Raw genomic sequence first — 17,543 nt, 5'->3', positions numbered from 1 at the left:
GGCCTGGCTATGGAAACTATGCAGCAAAAGCGCCCTTAATTATTGTTTATTTCTCTTTATTAATAATTCGTCAGTGTCATCATTTTCGCTGTTTTCTAGGAATAGAAAAAGCTAGGAGCAAAGCATACGATGTCATGCTTCACAATTGAAGTGCTATGGACCAAAGAATTAAGTCACACCTCTGAATCAGTAAAGGACCTTTGGGACGAGCTAGAACAGATATTGTGAGCCAGGCCCTCTCGTCCAACATCAATCAGCGAGCTCTGACCTCACAAATGATCTCTGAATGAATAGACAAACAAGATGAGTTGAAGCTGTTTAGGGGCGGGGGGGGGGGGGAAGGGGAAGGGCGAGCAGCCTCATATTTTCTTCCATTTTCCCTTTTTTCAGCAATATAGTGATGCCCACGTTTCCTTATACTGTTGACATGCAGGATCTACCTTTTAAGGGGAGGGTCTGGGTTTCTGTCTACATCAGCAGTCACAGGTTTGTTGTTTGTGTTTCGTGCACATTCTGCTGTGTTTGTCAGGATATTAGATAGGAGAAGTACCTGCCCAGAGTCCGACATCTTAAGTCCATACCGCAGACTCTCAAGAACCCTGGTGCCACGGTGGGTGGACCTTGCCAGTGTCCTTGTTAGTTAGATTCTTGTGCAGTTCTGCCTTTACTCCCCTGTGTTGCCTCTTTGCCCACAGGTGTCGTTAACAGTGTTTTGACCCCTTTAGAACTTGACAGCGAGTCCCTTGTAGATTGGTTGTTAGTATTAGTTGAAACACATCTGAACTGTAACCACGGATCATATTCACACAAGCATATTCATGTCCGATGAACCGACGCGACCTCTGTCGTGACCATCCACATGGGCGCCCATAACAGGTGGTGGTGGTGGCGGCAAAGTTGGGAGATGGGTGGATTCACACTCCTGTCTCGCAGTGTGTGGTGTCTTCATCTGCGGGATGGACCCCTTTGTTTCTACATTGCCCGGATGCAAGCAAAACATGTGCAATCAGCTCCTCGGAGATGAGTTGAAGAAGTGTGGCGCGGTGCATCCAACACTGGCCATATGCAGGCCTCTTTGGCCACGGGGCGTACCGGTGGCCTCTTACATTGTGAGAAAACGTGTGGTTACTCACGTAACCTCAATTCTCTTCAATCCGAGTGATGTATCGCATATCACCCGGTGCCCTCTTTTCACTACAGCCTACACCCTGGACTGGTTGCCAGCCAGTCACGGGGTAAATATAGACCAGAAGCTGGAGGAAACCTTACGTACAGTATGCATTTAAGTGGACATATGGCACTCTGTGCTGTTAAGGAAGTAAACGTCCAGGCCACTATATAAAAAAAAATCTGATTATCACTTTTGTTGTCGCGAATTGAGAGTGTTGCATTTGATATGAAATAATTTTCCTTGTCCATTTGAAACTTCAGTCAGGTTTTACATTTTGACACTGTTTCATGACTCAACACTTGAACGGACTGCAAGCTTCTGATGTGTCCTCGCCCTTTTGTCCAACATCCTTCTCGCTCTCTCCTCACCAAATCTCTCTCTCTCTGCTTCGTCCACCGTTTTTTGCTGTTACTCCCTGTCTTTCCGTCCCAGTCTCTCCCCCCGGATCCTCTCACGTACCTCTCCTCTTGGCCTCCCTAGGTTTTTGAAGGCTCTGAGCTTTGCCTCCCTGGACAAAGAGGAGCTTCTCAGCCCAATCAACCAGAGCACCTTGCAACGTTGCTCCTCTGTGCGCTCCATGGTCTCTAGCGCCACCTATGGGTGCAGCGATGACTACATTGGTCTTGTGCTGCCTGTGGACATTAATGACATGTTTCACATCAGAGACACGCCGTACTTTCAACAGAGGATAAGCCCACCGTCAGAGGAGAGGAAACGCTTTCTCTTTGGTGATGAAAATGGTAAAGTTCTTTTATTGCCTGAAATAAAAGACATGTTTTTTGAATCCACAGTATCTGCAAAGGGACCAAGATTTTTAGCAGATACTTTGAGATTGTGCTCATTCCTGCATCATTAACCCTGTAGGCGATCGTCCCGCCCTCCCAATACTGAAGCAACAGTTCAGCATCTCCGAGCTGATCGTGAACCGAGGCGACTGCCCGAACCACATTGTGGACTCGGACGAGACGGGACTGCAAGATCACAACGAGGAGAACTGCCTCTACTGCGTAGGAGCCATTGTCCTCGGATATCCCGCACAGCCACCTGTCAACAGTGCACGGTCTCGGACAGGTGAGTTCGCGAGCACACACGCACGCACGCACACACACACACACACACACAGACACACGCACTCAATCACTAGTCAAAGGTTTCAATTTGTTATTTGAGTGCAACGCTGTTAGGATTCCTTTTTGTGATGTAAAAATGAGACTGACAAAGTATTTATGAATAATATGGTAAGAATCAATGTGAGACGGCACCAGTACAGTTTTGCAAATCTGTTAAAAATGAATAATAAGCTGGTTGCATAAGTGTCCACACCCTGCACCTTTTGCTTTGCAGGCTGTCCTTGGTTTACAAGATCCTGACATACGGTGTTTTAAGGTTACAACAAACTAGTTGTGTAGCACAAGAAGACACGCTTACTTGCGTCAGTCAGTCGTGCTTACGCTTTTTCATTTGATTGGTTTATATTTATGGCCTAGAAATGTTTTTCACGCAAATATTTACTGTAAGTAGTGTAGGTTAGTGATAGATAATGGTGTGTTCAGACTTGTGTGCAAATTCGGATGTCTTTGCCACAGTAGGAACGGAGTGAAAGCACCTGTAATTACATCACTCAAGCCGAGCCCCACCGCGAATAGTGAAAAATCTGTATCTGACACGCACATAAAAAAATGTTTGGAATTGCCTATACATACCACAAGATGGCAGCAAATCACTTTTTTTCTATTAGACAAGGCTATGGCCTGGCTAAATGAACCTCCTCTCCTCACTTCAGCATAGTTCCTTGGCACCAAAATGCCACAAGCTGGTGTCAAAGTAATTTTTTATAGTAGTCATGGCTATGGTTTGAGCACAAAAACAGCAAACCGGTTAGTATTGTTTTTCATCAAATTATGGAGGATAGATTTGCCAAAATATCCGCCAAGCGACAAATTTGTGAATTCTGAATTGCGACTAGGTGGGGGTTCACTGTTTAGTGAGTTTGCCATTTTGTAATGCAGTTCGAATGTGAGGTACTATAAAGGACCTTTAATGTTTCCACAATGCATTTTGAAAAGTAGTGAACAACTGATGGCCACTAGAATAGATAGATGACAATATATCCCATGATGCATTGCTCTGATACAAACAAAGTATTTTGGGGGAGGAGTCTATCAGCATGGCACATCGTCCACTCTTGCAAAATCACATCAAATCCGTCACATTGTGAAATGGCTTGTTTTTCTTTGCTTTGTTGATTTGCTGTGTGTGACCTTGTTCTTCCAGACTATGTGGACTTCCCGTCCTGGGGGGGGCAGAGCGGCCATCGTTTGGAGGTGATGCCTCAGTCCAAGTTCTCCGGCGTGTCAGGCTGCAGCGATGCCGCCGTGTCACAAGGCTCCATCTGTGGCACGCCCACGCCGAGCGACATTGTCATTGGTGAAAATAAGAAAAATGCTGACTCAATATTGTATACAGTTATCCCTCACGGTGTCTGTATCGTGGTTCACTTATTGCGGATTTATAGACCAGTGTAGTGCATGCAGTTAGTCACCTGCATATCTTTGGTACAGTTAGCTTTATTAGCTATATGATTTGAATGTGGCAGCAATGACTCACATAATAATTAGTAATAATTGAGCTCTTATTCCTACGAGAAAATGGAACCTTAACAAGTAATCTCAACTTTTACATTTGGTGAGTCACCAAATTGCTTGAGGATACAAAGAACGTGACCACAGTCAGAGTTTTATGAAATTAAATGACCAATACCAGCCTTAGCCCTAGGAATAGCTCATTTATACACTCATAACAATATCGACAGGAACAAATGCAAGTAAAGAGCAACGGTTAGCTTGATTTTCTACAACTACTGTACTGTAGATTAAAACATTCCCACGACGAATTCTGGGTTCCCGTCATGCTTTTTGCTGGACCGTACGTGTGAGGAAGAGTGCCAGTGCTTGGAGCAAGATATCAGCTGTTCACACCATTTTCGCATGGGCGGTTGTCGCCGTCATTCAACAGAGCATATCCGCCTTTAATAGCCGTGCTTGAGAATAGAGATAGTGTGTGGATGGAGACCTCTAGTGGACAAATAAAATACTTGCACCTCTCTAGTATCACATATTGGCTTTGAATTGCATATACAGTATGAAACTTGTAAATGTAATGAATAATGATCCCTTCATATTTCATTTATTGCAGGGGGTTTCTGGAAGGTAACCCCCGCAATAAACGAGGTTACGTGACCAGAGGCATGTTTTGAATCCTGTGGTATGTCATACTCTGTATGTAGGCGGCAAGGCAATATCAGAGGACAGCCCTGCCCCTCGAGTGCTGCTAAGAAAAGAGGTGCTTCGCCTCATCATCAACCTCAGCTCGTCTGTAGGGACCAAAGGACACGAAACAGGACTTCTCACGTAATTGTCGTGTTCTTTCCTGATATTTTTTTTCCAATGGATCCTAGATTGTTACATTTACACGCGTCTTTCCTTGATTTCTCTTCAGGATAAAAGAGAAGTTTCCATATGCGTTTGATGACATCTGCCTGTACTCAGAGGTGTCTCACCTCCTAGCGCACTGTATGTTTCGTCTGACCTCCAGACGTTTCATACAGGAGCTCTTCCAGGATGTGCAGTTCATGCCAGTAAGTCTTGTTTCTCTTTCCCCGCTCCCACCCAAGTCGACGTAAATGTTATGTTTTTTCTTGCTTATTTCAGATGTACGAAGAGGCTGAGGCGATCCTGACAAAGCTGACAAAACCCGTTGAAAAGGAAGAGGACCCTCCTGCAGAATCCTGATCCTCCTCCTCCTCCTCCCTGCCTGTGTCTTGCCTACCAGCCCCTGAACGCACCACCCAACCATGACCCATGAAAGACTGAGAGACAGATATGGCTCGAAGGGTGGGAGCGGCTTTGGCGTGTCTCTGTTGCTCAAATCGGAGTACAAGTAGCCAAGGAGGCGAAGTGATAGAGGAGGGGAACGTCACGTCGCGTCGCGTCGCGTCACTCGCTGTTCTTCAAGCAAACCAGCTGGAAATGAAGAACATCGGTATCTGTAAACAAGGTTTTGCCGCCTAATGCTGTTTCTGGATTATTACTTTATTTTATTTTTTTTAACGGGCGAAAAAGAGGAGCAGCTTAACCAAATACTGTCTTCAGAGCGTTGGCAAACTTGAGCAACACTCAATAATACGTGACAAAAACAAACTGGATCAAAAGGACAAAGGACTCAAGCTGTTTCAAAAAACAGAATAATAATTCTATTGACTGTGTCTCCTTCCAGAGGTTGTTTTCTGTTATCACAGACATTTTGTTCATCCAGTGAGTCCTCAGATCCTGCGTACTTTTTCTCCCTTTGAAACAAAACACTAAAAAAAAGGGTCCTGCTGTTCTGTTTATTTGTTTTTTGTAAAGAATCTGGAGCTTTTGTGCTTCACATTCACCGGCCTGTGATCTTTACAAGCCACGCGTTTGAGCTTCTTTTCCTCACTTTGCGCAACTTGTAGCCTCCTGTCAGCACAGACGACCAATTCCTTTCCTATTTCTCGTTTCTCAGACAATCAAACATCTGTAGTATGTCATCTTGAGCACTATACAGTATATGCTGCCCTTACGATGTACATGAGGAGAATAGCATGTAGTTCTATGCCAGTTATTGCCATCCTTTTTTGCTTCATGTCCTCCTTCAGCTGTTGCATTCTTACTGAGCTTGTTTTTTAGTCAGGAAGTACGATGATCTTTGGCTACTTGCGCTGACTCTGCTTTTCATTGTGTAGAATGACTTCTTACCAATTTAGCACCAAAACCTGCATAACCCAGCAGCTACCCTACACTATGCCTTCTTACCTCTGTGCTTCACTTCCTCTGCATGTGTAACACGCATGGGCCAAGTTGTCACCTTAACTTGTAAAACATGTTTTTTTTTTTTTATATAAATAAGGTTGCCATTACATTGTAGGAGTATAAATACCCCAGATTCTTGTTTCCACAATGCAATATCACAGTGAGTGGCTGAGATGGAAGGGGAGGGGGTGACTAAACGATCTGTACAAGGTTGCCAGGGAAACGGGATGGGACTGATCTCGGTTTCCATTGGCTTATTTTTTTGCTCTAATGCTGCTACACAAATGGACTCATAGAGAGATGATTTATAGATCAGCTGAGTGACGTCAGATCTGATCTATTTATTATATGTCTGTACCATAGTGAGCTCAACCAGAGAAGAAAAAAGTTATTTATATTTTCCTCAAAACTGTATTATAATTTAAAAAGTTTTTTTTTTGTTGTGTTTTTTTTTTTTTTTTTTTTTTTTTGCCTGAATCGTGGTTTCCCTTGTATATTGTGTACAGTGTGTTTTGGGGGCATTGATGACCTAAAGAAACACAATCCTATCAAAGGGATGCATTGTTCATTAAAAAAAAATGGAAATACCCTTCTTATTAGGTTCCGTTTTGTGTAACCTGTCTCAAGGATAAAGCAAACTAAACTTAACACTGTTTTAGATCAGTCTTTTTTAAGAGAATAGAAGTAACATTTATTCATTATTTTGACTACCAACATTCAGGTTGTATCTGGACCAGGAAAACAAGTTACCTTTGCAAATGTTGCCTCTTGAAGGCAGAACAAAACGTTGCCAGTGTGGAATAATTTGGGTGTAAAAGTATATTTATTTTCTGCCTCACAAAGTACATACATTAAAGTCTGTAAGTGACAATGCATACCATAATTAAAAAGCTCCTGCAACACAGGAACAAAAAGTGCAAAGTCCAACTTATGCTTTCAAATTGCAGTTTGAGAAAATGCTGGAGTGTGTTCATTTAATGCCAAACAGTGCACTATTAAGTATAGAGACAAAATAATTACATTCCATAAAAGTAAAAAACTGAAGAACGTGTCGTGTCCACTTCTTGTCCTGACGCACGTTAAAAAGTGAAAAAACAACACTGCATTGCTAGTGGGGAGATGCTGCAAGTATTAACTCTCTTCGCAAAAGTCTTATTGGTGTAAAGCTAGTCCATGACACAACTGTGTAGTTGTGTTCGGCTTACTTGTCCACCTATAATGGAGGCACTCAGTCAGGTTAATGATTTCCATATGGAGCTAAATACACCCTCCCTCCCTTGCCATCTATTTGCTATTGCTGGTCCATCTCCAGTTTGGGGTATTTATTTACTCTTCGGAGCTTGATAATAAATAGTTTTGTTGTTGTTGGAGCTCAAAAAAAGTCAATTTTCTCCTCTTCCTGTTTGTGTTGCCTATTGGGTGCTTGGCCTTTATTGTATTCTGGAGCCTCCGCGGCGTCGGAGTGCGGCTCCTCCGTCACCTCGTAGCACATGTTATCATAGAATTGTCTCATGTGGTCTGTCAGCTCCAGTTCCGGGTGGGTCTTGGCTTGCGCCTGCTGGATCTGCAGCAGCACGGCTTTATTCACACCAGGCCCTGTGTCGAACACAAATGGAGATGACACCTGTTCTTGGTGCAATTTGGGATATTCAGCTTTTTGGTGCCGTTTCAGGATGAACCTAAAATGCATTATAACCTTTACAGGTGAGCCAAAAGCGCTGAAACAGTGACCAGTTGGACATATGCATTCCACATTTTAGAAAAGGTCCAATTAAATTGACCTGTAAAACTTTTTGTGCATTTTAGGTTCATTTTGAAATTTCAGCCAAAAGCTGAATATCCCCAACTTTTTCTGAGTAGTATAGAAGAAGAAAATTGGGGGGGGGGGGGGGGAACAAGACACGTACCAAAGTAGCTAAGCACCACGGGGAGGAAGATGAGTCCGTGAGCCATTCCCAAAAGTGTAATGACCAGGTTGAGGCGGAAGAAGAAGATTTGGATGAGTTGGGCTTTGGCAAAGGCCAACACAAGGATGCCGGGCAGGTTGGTCATAGCAACGCCAGCAAACACCTTCAAGGTTCAACGCAAATCCTCTTAGACTGCGGCGGGCGGATACTCACTCGGGAATGTCGAGCGCCAGACGACTATTCAACTTACTGCACTGCCCATGTTGGCGGTGGCCTCCTTCGCTCGCTCCACACGAGAGGGCTTCATGCTGAGCGCGAACGATCTCGTCATGTGCGACACGAATTCCACGGAGATGCCCACTGCCTGAAAACAAACGCGATCAAGAGATCACTAACAGAAATGGAGAGAAATACCACAGAAAGAAAGCGATTGTTGTCTATAATGCAGTTGTATCAGACTGTTAGTGCGGTGCGATTGATTCGCTGACATTTTATTGGCCGCACCCCTTTAATTCCCCATCAAATCTGTGCACTTACTGTAACCAGGTTGATCAGGGCCACTGCGTTGTAATGGATTTCCCAGAGTGTCATGACCCCAACGGTGTCCACGGTGATCATGACGATGGTGATGAGGTTGAGCAGGCCGGAGCGCAGGTCCAAGCCCAGGAGCAGACAGCACACGATGAATGTTGGCAGCAGACACAGTGAGATGTTGAGGAGGCCCTCCGGCACGATGGTCAGGTACTGCTCGTAGAAAACGTTGGTCACCCTGGGAGGAGGACACGGGGGAACAGGCGCGAGGCAACCTCATTGGTGGGTTTGTGTGCCATTTTGCCACTATTCGAGCTCAAGACACAGCAGATAGATGAATGGATGACGTCAAGAACGTCATTCGGGGTTCTCACGTGTATGGGAAGACTTCAAAGTCCGGAGAGGTTCCATTTATCCTCTTCATGCCCTCAGTGATGTCGGAGGCCAGCTCTCTGGCCCTCAGGAGTGCTGCCGTGAACTCCTGAGAGTTGCTCAGAGGTGTGTGGTAGGCCATGAAGCGAGAGGCTGCGTGCGCACGGAGAAAAGCGTCGACTCGTCACTCGTCTCTTTAGTCCAACGTTTTGAACTGTAATGTCTCACCGATAATTTCTCCCCTGTCGTCTTTCACCACAGCCGTGTCATATGCTCCCAGTCCGCTTTACGGAGAAATCGCAGGCAAGTGAGTATGCGGTTCAGCCGTTGTGATGCGTTTGTGTGGATATGGGCAATACACACCCTTTGGGACACTGCAGGTCAGGCCTATTACCCAAAAACTTCGGGAGAAAGCGATTGAACTGTTCCACGGTGGGTCGGAGGACGCTGTTCGGGGGCTTCGGCACACACTTACGTCCACAGATCAAAGAAGCTACGAGGACACGAGGAAAAATATAACATCGCATTTGGTAGACCAGGAGAGAATTGTCATCAGCGACGCTTACATTTGTCTGCAGGACAGAACTTTCCAGCATTCGGACCAAAGCTATAAAGTCGACAACATCTGGATCCCGGGTTCAGCCAGTCGATGAAATCGTCCACCCAGGAGTTTGCAGAGATGCCAATATATGATCTACAGAGCACAGAATCACATAATGATATTGATGAACTTAAATTCATTAACTAAAAGCGCATCTCTCCAAGTGTTGTGAAGAAATAAGTTTTTTTGTTGTTGTTGTTGTTTTCCCGATTAAAAATAAATTCTGTATTATGCTACTTTAAGGACAAGGGTGTTTACTTTTGCGTTCTGTCAAATTTGCGTTGTCATGTTTTTGAAAGCGTTTTTTTTTTTTATCATATAATTGTTTGTAATCTTGGCACAGTCAGTGACAGGTGACCTTTATCAGTCTGAGCAGGTCACGTAACTGACAATCGTACTATCAGATGTGATTGTGAGCATGCAAAAGGTGCTACTACGTTATCAGTGGGTTCAAGGATGTGTCAGGTGAAAGAATATATGTGAAGGCGGACATCTGCTTTTCACGGAATGAAATCTGAGCGGCAACATTTTGAATTCCAACAACTCACAGTTCAGGGTGATTGGCGGCATATTGAATCTTCTGAGTCAGAGAGAACTGGTCGCAGCCCACGCTGGAACACACAGCGTTCATGCCCTCCACCGTGGTAAAATTGAAGCCTGGTTTTGTCACAAAATAAACCGGCACGCCGACTTCCAAATATTTGTATAAATACTGGAAATAATCCAGCATATACGAGCCCTGCAAGAGAAGAAAACACATTTGTGAGGCGTCTTAAAGAGAGTCCTAACAATGGATATAGATGTGCAAAAGCAAATAGTGCCCTCCATTGACCTTGGGCATAGCCAGCTCCTGATCCAGACCTACTGTCACATTGAACATGAGGTACACAGAACCACTGAACATGAAGAGGAACACCACCATCTGGAGAGATTACCGGGGGCAGAACACCGTTTGAACACCATGAATTTACGACGAGAGGAGAAAGTAACTCTCGGCGCTCGTACCACGGTGAATCTCATGTAACGGTTCAGCAGCACGGGGGCGTAATACTTCCTCATGAGGGGCAAGAGGAAGCCCTCGTAGGGCTTGTCGGATTTCTGAGTCGCCACGGTGACGCAGCAGAGCAGCTCGCAGCGGTTGTTGTCTTGCCGTCGAGCATCCAGCGACAGCAACGCCACAAACGCTGTCATCTGGAGGACAAAGTCCATGAGCACAGCCAGAGCGGCGTACAAAGCGAAGGTCTTCACCGCGGGCATGGTGGACAGGGCCCCTTGGGGAGAAAACACAGAAACGGAACGCGCACCCATCAGCCACAAGATTCGGTGCACAACAAAGGTAGCAACTCCACCAAACTGGACAACGTCAGAACAGCCGTTTACTGTCGCACCGAATACGTTTTGCACTGCGAAAACGGTCTCAAATCAAGTTAAGATCGTACAGAATGGAGCAGAATGTTCATAAACCCAATTGTTCGTAAACCACATCGTTTGCAAATCGAGGTTCCACTGTATTTGTAAAAATGTGCAGCCTTACAGCCGTGGCAATGACCCAACAAAACGAGAACAACGAGATGAGTGGCGAGTGCTGTTAGAAAAATATACGCCTTTGCAAAATGTATTCTATGTTAATTATGACCTCATTGTTGCTCTCTCTTTCTCTGAGATCGTATTATCACTTTGGGGGGCAGTTGCATGAGGCAGATGATAACTGCCTGTTCATGTGCGTCTACAGGACTTTGCTTAAGCAGAAATACTTTCTGGTTGTATTTGAACATGCCTCCTTGCATGCAAGTTTGGATGAAATTGTATCGTTTGTTATTCTCCGAGTGCTTGCAAAAATGCATTCACTTGCATCGAGGTTTTAATTCAGTTGTTGGAAACTGCATTGCATCTGAACAAAAAGAAATTGGAACTGTATCGGAAACACGTTTCCAGTGTAGTGCAGTCGCAAAAAGCAACCATAATAATATACTGTACATACCATTAGATAAATACTTCTCAGACATTCAACTTTTTTTTTATACTCACGTGACAAAACTCTTGTTTTTCCAGCAATAGTAGTTTTTGTTGGTGAACTTTGTCAAAGGGTGCTTACCTAGAAAGAAGCAGACGGACTCCGAGAGACTGCACAGGAGCATGCTGGGAGCGACGTTTCCAAGCACACGGCCTATCTGCTGCTCTCTTTTCTCGCCAGGCTTCCGCACATCTCTCTGCCGGATGCGCACACAGACGTTACATCGTATACTGTAGTAATGAGAAACACGCTTGGAAAAATCTGATGCAGAAAAATAAACACCTGGTACTCCAGAACAAAGATGAAGATGTTGTCGGCTCCGACGGCGAGCACCAGGAAGGGCACGACCTGCAGGATGACCAGCGAGGAGGGAATGCCAATCCAAGAGTAGAAGCCCATGGACGCCAGCACCGAGCACGCCACCACCAAGATCCCGCCGAGACCAACCAGAAACTTGGAGTCCACCTGTTGAACGCAACGGGGGGGGGGGGAATTCCATATGTTTCCCTGTATTGTATCACTGAAAGTACGGTTCACTTAATTGCTTGCATGTCATGATTGCTTATCACATTGGGGTGTGACACAAACTTCTTCACGAATGCACGCTACTGTATTCTCTTGGTGGAGGTTTACCTTTTGAAGCCGACTGACTGATCTTTTCAACATCATCACATTAAAGACTTCTCTTCGACCTACAAGAGTCCTACGTGCAGTCCTACAGTCTTAAGAACACTCAATCCTATCCATTTTTTCTCCTCGTCGCAGTCTTAGCAGGGGCTGGCGCCTATCTCAGTTGATCTCGGGTGAAAGGCAGCCCACACGCTGGACTGCTTGGCGGCCAATCACAGGGGTGATTTGCGGACGAGGTCCGGTGGGAATTTACCTCACACCCGCTTCGCCGAAGTCAGTAATGTGAACCGATATAATAGCAGTGGCCCACAACAAGAGCATCAACAACAGTCTCCGGAACATGATGGTCTACAGACAATGCCATCTTAAAGTCTTACCAATATGCGTCTCCATGAAGAATACTCCCCCAGAGCGACAGCGATGTAAACGAAGATTACAGCATAGCTGATCATGAAGATGGGAATGTCCTCCGCTGTCGTCCGATTGATCTCATCCTCCAGAGACCTCTGTGGACATGAACAAGAAGTCACAAACATATGACTATTAATGATTAGCACCCGTCTTGCATACGGACTTTCTGCAAATATGAAACTCACTAGAAATTTAAAAAGAGAGATTAATAAGAGATTATCACACCTCTGCCATGTATGCAAACGTGAAGTTGGCCGTCGGGTCTCTCTGGTAATCTTGGACAATTTTCAGAAATTCATTCTCCCACTGCATGGCCACGTTATACTTGACGTTGGTCCGGGGATAGTTGTTGAGGGAGAAGGTCAAAATGAAGGCCTCCGCCTCGGTGTACTCGTCCCCTTGGAGAGCAAACGTGCTTAAAGACATTGCTGGTGCATCATGAGTCACCAGATGAGACCGTGTACATGCACACCTTACAAATGTCCATTTCTTCAAGATTTGAGGAACAAAAACCTAAGCCTCATTTTCCTTATGAGTGCTAATGCTTACTTAAGTTATCTACAGTCAAATAGGAGTTGGCTTGGCAGTTGTGTTGGTGCCACACACTCAAAGTGTCTTGGAAGCGGAAACCTGGAGAACCTCTTTAGTCCAACTCAATAGCCTACTCCCCATTTTCATACAAATCCTTCTTCAAAGCGGTCACTTGACAAGCACTAGTTCACGCAGGTCGGCGCTCCACTCACCCTGGTAGCCGCCGACAGCCAGGAAAGGGAAGACTGGAGCGCCATAGTCAGCCATGCAGCTCAGTCCCAATTTGGTGCTGTCTTTGAACGACAGAGGCGAGCTTGAGAGGACATAGAAGAGAAGGCAAATGTGTCTGAGTCGCCGCTTTCGCAGTTTGCATGCAATTTCAAGAGTGCTTACTTGAGGCAGTAGATGAGGTGGTCTCTCCAGTCTACCTCTTTGGTCTCCCCCAACTTAGTCATGTTGACCTTGGCATTGATGTTGTCCAGGCTGTTCTGGAAGTATTGTGGCAGACTGTTGACTGCACAGTCCGTCTGGGAGGAGTTGTTGGGGTTCAGCGGTGCAAAACACACGTCCTTCAGGCTTGCTGTGCGATTTAGGTCCTCTGACCAGAACTCAATGTTCTAGAAAAAAACAGAGCGGTAATTAATCGTCAACATTGCGTGGGGATCGGTTATGCTTCTGTGATGTTTACCTGTATTTGTTTCTGGAGAAGCAGCATCTCAATAATGAGCTCTTTGGAGACGAGGCCACTGAAGTTCTGCGCTCCAAAGAGCAAAGAATCATAAATGTGTCCTTTTCTGCCCGGCGCTGTCAAGATCAACTGGTTGGTCCTGAAGAACGGGCCGAAGTGTTTATCGTGGAAATCCTTCTCCCGACGGGCTCGGCTGTCGGGAGCCGACCAGAGCTCCACTGGGTCGGTGGTGAGCTCGATGGACATGAGGCCGGCGGCAAACGCCGCCACGACGACCGCTGATACCAGGAGCACCTTCGATAGGGGAGGGCAGATGAACAAGTCAGACTATTTCGTGTGACAAGCAACTTCTTGATGCGCGTGGAACCAGGAAGTGGCCTGATGAAATATGGTTGGACAGACAAAGTACGACGCTCCTCTTTTTTCCCCCCACTTTTAACAGTTCAAACCTCGTCAGAGATCTGTGCTCGATCGAGTGCCGCTGTAATTGGAATTATCATTAGTTGGTTAGGAGAAATCAAGTGGCTGCTTTATATGATGACGTACAGTACAGAAATCACAATATTAACCTTTTGTCCATATGTTAGTGTTTCAATCAAGTCAGGTAACAGAGAATGATCTGATGAATCGTGACAGCCGTCTTGTCTATACAGTGTATTGGTGTACTGATACAGTATCATACCACACAAGAATAAGGCACATGAGTGTCTGATATTGTTTGGAGATGTTTTGGAAGAAACTAACCGTGAGGGGATAAGTCGCCATGAGTGTTCCCCACGTCTGAAAGACGGAGCTTAGGAAGGCCTGAGCGGCCATGCTGTTCTTGTCGGCGCACGTCACCTCCGACGGACGAATGAGCCGCTGATTGACCTCGTTACAGTTCTGATCTTTGCTTTTCCTCTTCTCTTTTTCTTCATCCTGCTTCTTCTGTGACTCGACATGACAAGAGACCAAGAGAAAGAAGAGGAAAGAAAATACGAGGAGACAGAATAAGATGATAGAAATGACAAGCAAGCCGTCCGTGCCCAAAAGTCGGAAGGGTCCCGGTGGCAGCGGGAGAGGTGGAACGGCAGGGCACGATCCTTTGCAGTCCTGGCACGAGCACACCTGACCTCCGGACGGCGTGGTCTCATTGCACCTAAAGGCTCGCCCCCTGTAGGGAATCACACCTTCGGGCACTCCCTCTGTTTCTCCCTCGTTTATGAGTCTGAAATCAATGTCCAAAGGAGCCAGACCGTTGCTAGAGTCCCCCTGGAAGTCGTACCAGCGCTGGGGGGTGCAGAGCTTGGCGCCGTAGCGGCCGCACATGGTGGCGATGGCGAAGCCTCCCGTGGCGGGGATTCGGACATTTTGGCACGACTGGAAGGCGGTGTCCGCAAAGCTGGTGGTGAGGTACGCCTGGTACTCCACCACGGCCTCTCTGGTTATTCCCAGGTTGTTGGTAACATTCATGACCTTTGTGACTTTGACTGTCTGGCTCTGGTTCGGGCTGCAGGTGTTGATGCAGTGCAGGTGGGCAAAGTTTTCAGCACAAGAAGGGCAGCGCACCAGCAGGGCCTTGGACAAAGTCAAACTTATTTCCAGGGATGACAGCTGCTTCATGGAGCAACAGGCAAATGTGCTGCCGACGCCCTTATCCAACACGGGGCACACCTGCACATTCAGAACATCTTTAATAAGATAAGGCTTTTAGTTGTTGTAGTTATTAGTTTCATTGACTTGCCTGCACTACAGACCTCTTTGAGTTTGCGGTAGTGGTTTCCCGTCAGCTCCCGGGCTCGGCTGTAATTTCGGCAGGGGACGATGGGAGGGATGAGGGCCGCTCCCACCAAAGGGTTGCGGCCGCACTCCTCGTAGAAAGCGCAGTAGCCCGGTTGATGCTCGCTCTGCGACAGCACCTGCACGCTCCGAAACACAATCTGAATGAGAATGACCAACAGCTCCCCCATTTTATTCCTTGATCCATTGGAGTCAACCACACGTATTTTCTTTTGGGCCAAACTGGTTAAGACCAAGACGGTTTTATTCAAACTGAACTGTATGATTGAAATCTGACGTATTGTACACACAAGTCCAGCATCGAACATTTGGAGAACGTCCATCGGGATACATCGGGATCGTCATCTGTATCCGTGCCTTTCTCCTTCAACTACACTTTCTGTCTTGACATTACGCCATTTTTTTTTTAAATTGCCGTCGAAAGATACAGAAAATGTTGATATTTGCACATAGAAACAAGAGTTGGTAATGTTTACGATGATGAATGTATCTTTACACTTCCAAGGACGTCAAAATACAACCCCATAAACATCACGCCTTGGGGCTGTACTGCGTCCCGACATAATCAGCGTCTCAGCAGGAATGATGAATAGCAGAATTTCAAGGTTGATTAGTTTGACCTTTATGATAATAAATGCACACGGCAATATCTAACTACACGCTGACTGCATACAAAAGCACAACACCATTAACAGTACGTATCATTAAATCACACAGGTGAAACTCACTTTCCGCTACCTAAACCGCACATGTCCTTAATGCCTGGCCAAAACTGTATTCATATTTAGTATATTCAATTATAGATGACATCTAATAATAGCGATCACACTTTTGACAATCTATTCAAAAGCTTTTTGGCAAACGGTTACTATAATTTTAGAGAAAACCTTTTAACACACCCAAATCATTCCAATTCCAAAAATAACACGGTGAAATAAATAGATTCATTAAGAAAATAATCCATGTATTCATATTATAAAGTCTACAAATATAATACAAAATCATGTACTCATGTAAATGGTAGTTTATAAACGGTCTGTGTTAGCGAGTCGCAGGCTTCTCGGTACAACGTGAAGTGGAAGCAGAGTCCTGCCATAAAAGTGTCACTTCTCCTGATGAAGACAGCCTCACCGTGCATGTCAGAAAAGTGATCAGGGCTGCCACGCGACGCATGACTTTGCTTGTTTCAGCCACAAAAGAGTCCTGAGGTACAAAACGCAAGCGTGCTAATAATCACTCAGCGTTCGAGGCAGCATTTGAACGTCCGCTTGACGGGAAGTCTGAGTGGTCCTGTCTGTGCCCTGGCCCCTCTGCCCGTCCAACTGCTGGCTGCTGGGAAGGCACACACATCATGACACGTCCGCTGTCCGCACACCTATGATGTCACGCCCGTCTTATCTGGTCTGATGCCAGGCCTGGCCAATGGCAACTGTGGGTGATCAATCATCGTGTCTGATTATTAACTGGGGGAGGGATTTCGATAGGGTTGCCAGGGACCTGCGTGGAAACTGTGAGAAGCTGTAATAACAACCGCACCCTTTCTTCAACCGTGCAAGAGATCAAATAATGTCAACGAATTTCAATCAGATAATTGAGATCAGTGTGCTTCCTGCAGAGAGCTTGTTTCCGTTGCTCAAACTGTCTGTCGGGCCTATAAATGACCCACATGACAAGTTGGTACACTCAGATCTTTACACCAATCATTCCCAACCAGGGTGCCGTGCGTGGCACACGAGTAGTGTGGTGTGAAAAAAATCATCAGGGGTGCTCCGGGAAATCGCCGAATTTGTCTGAAAATCCATCCGTTCATTTTCTGAACCGCCTATCCTCACGCGGGTCGCGGGCGTGCTGGAGCCTATCCCAGCTATCTTCGGGCGAGAGGCGGGGTACACCCTGAACCGGTCCCCAGCCAATCGCATGGCACATAGAAACAAACGACCATTCGCACTCACATGCAGACCTACGGACAATTTAGAGTCTTCAATTAACTTACTACGCATGTTTTTGGGATGTGGGAGGAAACCGGAGTACCCGGAGAAAACCCACCCAGGCACGGGGAGAACATGAAAACTC

At 45.9% G+C, this 17,543-nt stretch overlaps 2 protein-coding genes across 4 annotated transcripts in view; one reads left to right on the top strand and one right to left on the bottom strand.

Moving 5' to 3' along the window:
* Window positions 1-6,595, top strand: part of LOC133475595 (rapamycin-insensitive companion of mTOR-like) — a 29,078-nt gene extending 22,483 nt beyond the window's left edge. Inside the window, exons 32-38 of one of the 3 annotated variants that reach the window (XM_061768650.1) lie at window positions 530-610; window positions 1,652-1,911; window positions 2,036-2,242; window positions 3,446-3,598; window positions 4,458-4,581; window positions 4,670-4,808; window positions 4,882-6,595. In XM_061768650.1, coding sequence (XP_061624634.1) covers window positions 530-610; window positions 1,652-1,911; window positions 2,036-2,242; window positions 3,446-3,598; window positions 4,458-4,581; window positions 4,670-4,808; window positions 4,882-4,962 — 1,045 coding nt within the window. In that variant the 3' untranslated portion in view covers window positions 4,963-6,595. Of the gene's footprint in view, window positions 1-529; window positions 611-1,603; window positions 1,912-2,035; window positions 2,243-3,445; window positions 3,599-4,457; window positions 4,582-4,669; window positions 4,809-4,881 lie in introns of all 3 variants that reach the window. The other 2 variants (XM_061768649.1, XM_061768648.1) reach the window with 2 other exon arrangements.
* A 144-nt stretch (window positions 6,596-6,739) lies between these two features.
* Window positions 6,740-16,844, bottom strand: npc1l1 (NPC1-like 1). Its single transcript, XM_061768651.1, has 21 exons — window positions 16,602-16,844; window positions 15,428-15,589; window positions 14,436-15,344; window positions 13,692-13,985; window positions 13,397-13,620; window positions 13,216-13,316; window positions 12,698-12,870; window positions 12,439-12,567; window positions 11,714-11,896; window positions 11,513-11,627; window positions 10,423-10,688; window positions 10,250-10,339; window positions 9,966-10,156; window positions 9,383-9,510; window positions 9,180-9,309; window positions 9,045-9,100; window positions 8,819-8,969; window positions 8,451-8,682; window positions 8,164-8,277; window positions 7,914-8,076; window positions 6,740-7,602 (listed from the first exon to the last, which is right to left on the bottom strand). Exons 1-21 carry the CDS (start codon window positions 16,641-16,643, stop codon window positions 7,379-7,381), a joined length of 4,077 nt encoding a protein of 1,358 aa, XP_061624635.1. The 5' UTR covers window positions 16,644-16,844; the 3' UTR covers window positions 6,740-7,378.
* Window positions 16,845-17,543: the final 699 nt, after the last annotated feature.

Source organism: Phyllopteryx taeniolatus, chromosome 3 (assembly GCF_024500385.1).
Source record: "Phyllopteryx taeniolatus isolate TA_2022b chromosome 3, UOR_Ptae_1.2, whole genome shotgun sequence".
NCBI lineage: Eukaryota > Metazoa > Chordata > Actinopteri > Syngnathiformes > Syngnathidae > Phyllopteryx > Phyllopteryx taeniolatus.
Note: the sequence above shows the minus strand (reverse complement) of the source record. Positions and strands in the feature narration are given on the sequence as shown.